This window comes from Carlito syrichta, unplaced genomic scaffold, assembly GCF_000164805.1.
Source record: "Carlito syrichta isolate Samal-C Ts95f unplaced genomic scaffold, Tarsius_syrichta-2.0.1 Scaffold306579, whole genome shotgun sequence".
NCBI classification, from domain to species: Eukaryota; Metazoa; Chordata; class Mammalia; order Primates; family Tarsiidae; genus Carlito; species Carlito syrichta.
In genome coordinates this window covers 30,172-39,406 of record NW_007250675.1, presented here as the reverse complement: position 1 = coordinate 39,406, position 9,235 = coordinate 30,172, and the positions used below count along the sequence as shown (strand labels likewise).

At 47.4% G+C, this 9,235-nt stretch overlaps 1 protein-coding gene across 1 annotated transcript in view; it reads right to left on the bottom strand.

Moving 5' to 3' along the window:
* PPIL2 (peptidylprolyl isomerase like 2) overlaps positions 1-9,235 on the bottom strand; it is a 34,350-nt gene that overhangs the window by 18,262 nt on the left and 6,853 nt on the right. The window contains exons 3-5 of the mRNA XM_021715049.1: positions 6,289-6,351; positions 4,216-4,267; positions 1,798-1,849 (exon numbers count right to left, since the gene is read on the bottom strand). Coding sequence (XP_021570724.1) covers positions 1,798-1,849; positions 4,216-4,267; positions 6,289-6,351 — 167 coding nt within the window. The remainder of the gene's footprint in view (positions 1-1,797; positions 1,850-4,215; positions 4,268-6,288; positions 6,352-9,235) is intronic.

Sequence of the window (9,235 nt, the reverse complement as noted above, 5' to 3'; positions counted from 1 at the left end):
CCAGCTGAGGCAGAAGGATCGCTTGAGCCCAGCAGGTCGAGGCTACAGTGGCTGTGAGCATGCCACTGCACTCCAGCCTGGGTGACAGAGTGAAACTCCAACTCAAAAAAAAACTCCTTTTCATCCTACAATACCCAAATCCTGAATGACCTTCCTTGGATCCTCCATTGGCCCCCAACTTACCCCTGGGTGACCACCTCGCCAGCCTCCTCCTCCTCCTCCTCCTCCTCTTCCTCCTCCTCCTCAGAAGTTGGTTCATGACAGGAAATGGCCCATCCTCCCAGGGACTTGAACCTGACAGCTCTACTTCTCACTCCTGCCAGCTGTCCAGCCAGCTCATCCTCCAGAATTGCCCATTCCCTCACCTGGTTACTGCAACAAATTCCTGACTGTCTCCCTGTCCAGTAAGCCCCACCCAGTGGCGAGGACCATGTCAAACAAGTTCAAACAAATAAGCTGAAAAGAAAAAGTAGGGGGGACTTCTAGATTAAGGGACTTAGGGACCTCAACCTCAACCACACACTGTGTGGACTTCTAAAAATTCTGACTTGAAAACTCTAAAAAAAATACTTAGGGGCCAACCGAAGGAATCTGACCACTAGCTGGATATTCCATGAGGTAGAGAAATTCCTGTTAACTTTTTCAGGGTGAGAATGGAATTGTGACTCCTTGTTTTAAGTCCTTATCTTTTAGCACTACACAATGAATTGTTCAAGTCTGGGACCGGCATCACCATCATGCAAGGAGAGCTGGTGGGAGCAGGTAGACCTACAAGTGGGAGGCTAAGGGCCAGCTGAAGATGGACACAAGTGGGCTTATCACACACACTCTCTCTACTTTCATGTGTCTGAAATTTCCATTCAACAACAGAACAAATCAAACAAACAAACAAAAAAGCTGACTGCTAGGTCAAAGTAGTTAAAAAAAAAAGGCCAGATGTGGTGGCTTATGCCTGTAATCCCAGCACTTTGAGAGGTTGAAGTGGGAGGATTACTTGAGCCTAGGAGTTTGAGACCAGCCTGGACAACACACCAAGACCTCATCTCTATAAAAATAAAAATAAAAAAAATTAGCCAAGCATGGTAGCACAGGACTGTAGTCCCAGCTACTTGGGAGGCTGAGGTGGGAGAATTGCCTGAGCCCAGGAGGTCAAGGCCGCATTGAGCCATGATCGTGCACCTGCACTCCAGTCCATGTAAGAGAGTGAGACACTGATTCAAAAAAAAAAAGACAAAAGAAAGGCCAGACCCTGTCCCTCCATCAGAGGGTTCCATTTAGGAGCAGATGCCCAAGTTCTCTTGTGGTGCCAGACCCCACAGGACAGTTCTGTTCCCCATCTCCACTCCTGGCCTGTCTGACCACATCCCCTGCTTCACCACCTGCTTATGCTGTCCCAGCAATGCTGGATTTAGATATCCTCAAGCGCTTGCCCCACCTCACGGCCTTTGTACCACATGTGCCCGAGGACTGGAACATGCACCCAGATCCCCACACAGCTCCCTCCACTCACACCTTGTTGGTGCATCCACCTGCAGCCCTTTCTCCCCTCACCCTACTCAAGCAACATCAGACACACACTAGTGAGCCACCTTTTGGTTTCCCCCACCAGAATATATGATCCTCTCACTCAGGGAGGGACTCAGCCTAGGAAGAAATCATGTGACACTTTTTGAGAAATTAAAAGCAACCATCTAGTTGGGTCAGAAAGGAATTACTGACTCTATATGAGGTCTGGTGAGAGCAGGGCCTTAGTGTCTGTAGGTCTAGCCTAGAGTTGGCTGTGATGGTTCTACTCACCCTCATTGTTCTTGGCAAAGTTCAGCTTGATCAGGGACCTCCCATCCAGTTTCTAGAAGAAGCACAATTAATAATTAATAATAGGCTGGGTGCAGTGGCTCAAGCCTGTAATCTCAGTACTTTGGGAGGCCAACGCGAGAGAATTGCCTGAGCCCACAGGTTCAAGACCAGCCTGGGCAAGTTGGTAAGACCTCATCTCTATAAGAAATCAAAAATTAGCTGGGCATGGTGGTGCACACCTGTAGTTCCAGCTACTAAGAAGGCTGAAGTGAGGCTGGGCATGGTGGCTCACACCTATAATCCCAGCACTTTGGGAGGCCATGGGTTTGAGACCTGGGCAACTTGGTGAGACCTCATCTCTAGAATAAACCAAAAAATTAGCCAGGAGTGGTGGCACGTGCCTGTAGTTCTAGCTCCTTGGAAAGCTGAGGCGGAAGGATCACCTGAGCCCAGCAGGTCAAGGCTGTGGGAGCATGCCACCAGCCTGGGTGACATAGGGAGACTTCTACTCAAAAAAAAAAAAAAAAAAAAAGAATGCTGAAGTGGAAGAACTGCCTGAGCCCAGCATGTCAAGGCTGCAGTAGCCATGAGCATGCCACTGCACTCCAGCCTGGACAACAGAGTGAGACTCCAGCTCAAATAATAATAATTGTAATCAATAAGTGACTGATGTGAAGAGAAGCTGGGGTGAAACAGAAAAGATTGAAAAGGTCTCCAACCAGCCAACCCTGTGCAGCTGCGGACAAGAGGCAAGGCTGAGAGGGCTACCCATGAGGCCCCAGAATACCTCAATGATCTTGTAGGGGTGTGCAGGACAGCACACACAGATGGGTGTGTTCATGTAACCACCACCCACCCCAAGACTGAAAAGAACTGTCATAAGGGTGACCTACAAGCAAGAGGACCAGACCACAGGGCAGAGATTTATTTTATACTTTTGCAATCTTTGAACATTTTTATGGTAAGCACAGGTTATTTGTGAAATTATAATATGAATGTATTTCTTCAGCTAGTGAGTGGCACACAGGTATTCACCTTATTATTCTATCATATAAAATTTTTTTTAAAAAAGACAATGAAAGTGGAGGAGAAAGGAAAAAATACACCTAAACAGTGGCTGTGATGGGAAGATGGGAGCCCCTATTTTTCAATTTTGCTTTTTTTTTTGAGTCGGGGTCTTACTCTGGCTCAGGCTGGAGTACAATGGCAGGATCATGGTTCACTGTAGCCTCAACTTCCTGGGCTCAATTGATCCTCCTGCCTCAATGTCCTGATTAGCTGGGACTACAGGTGCACACCACCAAGCCTGGCTAATTTTTTTATTTTTTGTAGAGACAAGGTCTCACTATGTTGCCTTAGGCTGATATTGAACTCCTGGGCTCAAGCAATCCTAATGCCTCAGCCTCCCAAAGTGCTGGGATTATAAGTGTGAGCCACCACGCCCGGCTGAAACCCCTATTTTTCTTTTTTTTGTTTTGTTTTGTTTTGAGTTGGAGTCTCACTGTCACCCAGACTGGAGTGCAGTGGCCACTCCCGGCCACCACAGCCTTGACCTGCTGGGCTCCGGCGATCCTTCCGCCTCAGCCTTCCAAGTAGCTGGAACTTCAGGTGCACGCCTGGCTAATTTTTTTGATTTAGAGATGAGGTCTCGAACCCGTGGGCTCAGGCAATCCACTCACCTCAGCCTCCCAAAGCCACGGGATTACAGGCCAAGCCACTGAGCCCGGCTGAAACCCTATTTCTCAAACTGTCTGTAATGTGTCTGCAGTTCATCTTTCCTATGGGAAACTTTACAATAAAACCAAGTCTTGGGACCCAGCAGAGACAACTGCCAGATGGGAGGGGGGCTGTGGAGAAACCCTGGAGAAGGGCAGAGCTGCCCCCGCTGAGGAGTACCTAACTCAAGACCACATTCTGGCGGCCACTGCTACCCCGGAACCCAAGGGAGATGCTGCAGGGCCTCCAGAGGCTGCACCCTCAGCCAGCAGCAGGTCCTCATGCTACCCTCCTCCACCTTCCATAGGCTCCTGGCCAGCCTCATTGACCACATCTGCTCTTCCACTGCTGGCTGCATTCCTTTCCTTGTGGTTCAACTACTCCCTACCCCTTCACTGCAGTACAGGTGAGGATTAGACTACCAGAGAGCCAGCAGGGTCCCAGCCAAGGCACATGATGACCCCCACACAGAATATGCTCCTCCTGGCCCCAAAAAGCAACATATACATGGATATATGCGTGCACATGCAGAGAAAATTTCCAGAAAGGAATGGGTGTGAGAGGGGAGGGAAAGACTGTCCTCCTCACTGCACCCCAAGAATGTTCTCTACCACGCTCCTGTGTATGTGAAAACCACTGCAATGAAGAAGAGGTAAGAGGACAGCTCACCAGCATCACTTAAACCCCAGTACAGGCACCTACCTCTCCACTGCTGGGGTTGGTCCCGTACTTCTTAAGCCATGGAACAATGTTCCTGAAGAGAAAAGACAACAGAAAGCATCACCAGAGCAGTTAGGTACTGCTTGGTAACAAGGCCATACTCCTGGAGGGCTGTCTCTGGGTCAGTGGCCTGTGAACAGGTTTCGAGAAAAGCGAAGAAAAGGTCGAGCGCCATGGCTCATGCCTGTAATCCCAGCATTTTGGGAGGCCAAGGCAGGAGGACTGCTTGAGCCCAGCCTGGGCAACATAGCAACACCCCATCTCTACAAAAAAATTAAAAAATTAGCTAGGCATGGTGGCGTGCACCTGGAATCCCAACTACTTGGGAGGCTAAGGCAGAAAGCTCACCTGAACTTAGGAGGTCAAGGGTGCGGTGAGCCATGATCATGCCACTGCACTCCAACTTGGACAATAGAGTGAGACCTTAACTCAAAAAGATTAAAAATAAATAATAATTTTTTTAAAAGGGGAAGATTTGTGAGCACATGGGTTTCAAAATGCGTTCAAGATTATTACTGCAGTTATATATGAACAATTAAAACTATAACTAGGTAAAAATGTATAAATAAGCTGGGCTCGGTGGCTCAACCTGTAATCCCGCGCTTTGGGGGACTGAGGGGAGTTGATTGCCTGAGTCCGTGGGTTTGAGACCTGCCTGGGCAACTTGGCGAGACCTCATCTCTACAATAAATAAAAAAATTAGCCGGGCGTGGTAGCGCGCGCCTGTAGTTCCAGCTACTTGGAAGGCTGAGGTGGAAGGATCACCAGAGCCCAGCAGGTTGAGGCTGCGGTGGCCGGGAGCGCGCCACTGCACTCCAGTCTGGGTGACAGAGTGAGACTCCAACTCAAAAAAAAAAAAAGGTATAAATAAACGTTGAAGCCGGGCTCAGTGGCTCAGCCTGTAATCCTGCGCCTTTGGGAGGCTGAGGTAAGTGGATTGCCTGAGCCCGCGGGTTCGAGACCCGCCTGGGCAGCGAGACCTCATCTCTACAATAAATAAAAAAAAAATCAGCCGGGCGTGGTAGCGCTTGCCTGTAATTCCGGCTACATGGAAGGCTGAGGCGGAAGGATTGCCGGAGCCCAGCAGGTCGAGGCTGCGGTGGCCTGGAGCGGCCACTGCACTCCAGTCTGGGCGACTGAGTGAGACTCCAACTCAAAAAATAAATAAATAAATAAATAAACGTTGATATGACTATACAATGAAATACTGGGCCAGCAACAAAAATTATCATTTCAACCAGACACAGTGTTGTGCGCCTATAGTCCAAACTACTCAAGAAGATGATGCAGGAAGATCGCTTGAGCACAGGCGTTCCAGACCATCCTGGGCAACAGAGTGTGACTCTGTACCCCTCCCCAAAAAAATGAAAAGAAAGAAAAAGAAAAATTATAATTTCAGAGAATTCTGGATCATATGGGGAAAAAAGGTATCTGAATAACTGAGTGAAAAATGGACTTCACAGTGCTATTGTAATCATGCTACTATAAACTTACAGAAAAAATAAGTATAAATCTTAGTAAGTATAACTGGTTATCCTGGACAGTGGGATTATGGTAAAAGCTTCCTTTTCTAAAATAAATCTGAAATATCCAAAAAATTAATTTTCATATTTTCTAAAATGAGGCTGAAACATTGAAAAAAATGACAGAAGCTGCCTTAGGTTATGTATGATGCTTCAAAACACAGCACTAGTAAGGTATGCATCTTAATTATGGCTCTTTGATGAAGTGGAAAATATTCAGTGTATTAACATTCCAAAACAAGTACCATTGTGCCAACAGAACACTAAGACCCCCAAATAAGGGTGTGGGGGGTGGTATACCCCATTCCAGACAGTAACAGCAGTACCTACTACCCAAAGCCACCAGCCTAGGGGTCACAGCAGCACTAGAGGTCCACCCAAGGCTGCTGGGACCAGAGGTCTGGTGACCTTGGTGTTACCTGGCTTGGTGCTGCCTAGAGTCAGAAACGCCAGAGTTGGCCTGATATCCCCTTCTATAGTAGGTGTCGACAGTCTCACCACATTTGTTAGATCAAAATCCAAGGAAACTCACAGCAAGTCAAAGACAACGCCTTCAGGAGTGCAGACCGGGTAGACAAAGGGCTGCAAAGAGAGACTGAAAAAGGACAGAGTCAATCCTGGTCAGCTCCCAGGTACATTGGTCAGGCTGTGAGCTGGCTGGGCCTGGCATGGTAACCTCCCAGGATGCTGCTCAGGGAACCTTCCTCTGGGCAGCCTGGCACTTCCCTCTCTCACCCGCCTTCTCCCAAACCAGAGCAGAATCCAACACCAAGCAAGCTCCCACTGTCATGGTGAACATGTATCTTCTCCCAACATGACCTGAAGGGTCACATTCTCAAGGCGCATTTTTGCCCACAGCTCAAACTAGTTTAAAAAATGGCAAGACACAGATCAGAGACCTGTTGGAGGAACTGAAGCCGAGGATAGCAACATTTTCACCACATCAATTCACACCCAATCTGAATAAGACCATATTCTCATGAGGCTGATGACAAAACCTGCTGGGAGTGGGAGAAGTTCTGGCCAGCGATGCCTGGGCTTCATCTCCTCCCTGAGCAGATGCTGGTGAGCAGAAAAAGCACCCACTAACCACCATGTGGGAGCCTCCTGGGTAGCCCAGGGCAAATGCAGGAAGGCCCAGTTGGGCTGCAGTGACTGTGCTCCCAGGCCTCTCTGCACCATGCACAGACCCACTGTCCCTGTCTCCCTGCACTGCACTATCTAGCTGACCTGCCTCAACTGGAAGCCTGAACCACCAGAACTTTGTCAGTTCTCAAGGCTCACCCTAATCCACATAATCAGAACTCAGGATGTAGAGGAGGACCCCATATAGATACACCTGTGTCCAGGGCAGAGATGACCACAGTTCAGATTTGGGGAAACTTGGGCCCAATGGGCCCACCAGAGCCCACTCCCACAGCCCTCTTGCCCTGGGAGAAACAATGTGCTGGGGCTCATCGGGGCTAGTCCTGCTTCTTCACCAGACCTCCTGTTCATGCACTTATCAATTTGGGCTGAAGATGCATTACAGTGGCTCTGCATCTGGGTTCCTCCCACTCCCACCAATGACCTGAGTTCCAGGTAAGGGGAAAAGGGCCTCTCAGTATCATTACTACTGCTGCTGTTGTTGCTATGTAGAATCTGGAACAAGAGTGAAGTGTTAAAGGCATGGACCCTTTTTCTCCACATCCTCGCCAGCATCTGTTGTTGTTTGTTTTATTAATGATGGCCATTCTTACAGGGGTTAGGTGGTATCTCAGTGTGGTTTTGATTTGCATTTCTCTAATGACGAGTGAGGCTGAGCACATTTTCATGTGTCTGTTGGCCGCCCGTATATTTTCTTTTAAGAAATGTCTATTCATGTCTTTTGCCCACTTTTTAAAGGGGCTGTTTATTTTTTTCCTTTCGGTATGTTTGAGTTCCTTGTAGATCCTAGATGTTAGGCCTTTGTCAGATATACAGTTGGCAAATATTTTTTCCCATTCTGTGGGCTGTCTCCCTGCTCTCTTGATGATTTCTTTGGCTTTGCAGAAGCTTGTCAGTTTAATGAGATCCCACTTGTCTATCTTATCTCTAATGGCCTTGGGCACTTTGGGTTTTGATCAGGAGTCGGTTGCCATTTCCAACTTCCATAAGAGTGTTTCCTGCATTTTCTTTCTTTCTTTTTTTTGAGTTGGAATCTCACTCAGTTGCCCAGACTGGAGTGCAGTGGCCGCTCCAGGCCACCGCAGCCTCGACCTACTGTGCTCCGGCGATCCTTCCACCTCAGCCTTCCAAGTCTGGAACTACAGGCGCGTGCTACCTGCTGATTTTTTATTTATGTAGAGATGAGGTCCCGCCAAGTTGCCCAGGCGGGTCTCGAACCTGTGGGCTCAGGCAATCCACTCACCTCAGCCTTCCAAAGTGCTGGGATTACAGGCTGAGCCACCAAACCCGGCTGTTTCCTGCATTTTCTAAGGTTCTTGCACTACTACACTGCTGGTGGGAATGCAGACTAATACAACCTCTTTGGAAGACAGTGTGGCAATTTCTGAAGGGACTAGAAATTGACCTTCCATATGACCCAGCAATTCCCCCATTGGGAATATACCCGGAGGAACTCAAGTCATTCTACAAAAAAGATACCTGCACACGTTATGTTTGCTGAGGCTCTATTCACAATAGCAAAAACATGGAACCAACCATGTTGCCCATCGAAGCCAGACTGGATTAAAAAATGTGATACATATACACAATGGAATATTATGCAGCCATAAAGAAGGACAAATATATGGACTTTGCAGCAAATTGGATAGATTTGGAGTCAATCATACTCAGTGATTTATCACAAAAACAAAGAAATAAGTTCCATATATTCTTACTCATAAGGTGACCTGGAACAATTATAATGCTATAAGAAAGTAATTGGCAGTAGTGGAAAACTGTCAGGGGAAGGGGGGGTGGGACTGGCAGTTGGGAAAACTGCTAAGGGAAGGAGGGGCATGCCTAATCAACAAGGGTACCTGCATGATCAATGTTTGTATACCTAACCCTGAATTGTACCCTACATCTTTATAATAAGTAAATAAATTTTAAAAATAAATAAATAAAAATAAAGGCATGGACCTGGAGTCAAACCACTGGGCTCAAGACTCAGGGGCACCACTTCCTGGATGTGACACCCAGTAAGGTACTTCACTCTTCTTAGCACTGGTTTTCTCAATCATAAAACAGGTTCAACACCAGAATCTACCATTCTTGGAAGGTAAGAATTAGGTTAAAAAGACAACACATATAAATACAGACACAATAAGCAGAAAACATCCATTAGGTATCACCATCAGTGGGTCCACCTTCTCCCAGTGGGGGACACATACAGAACCCCACCTGTATTGAGAGGACAATAATAGATTTAGGTTAAGAGCATGCTATTGAGAGACCCAAGAAACTTAAAAAGCCATACTTGCTGTAAAAGTAGTGTTTAGTTCACTATATTTCAT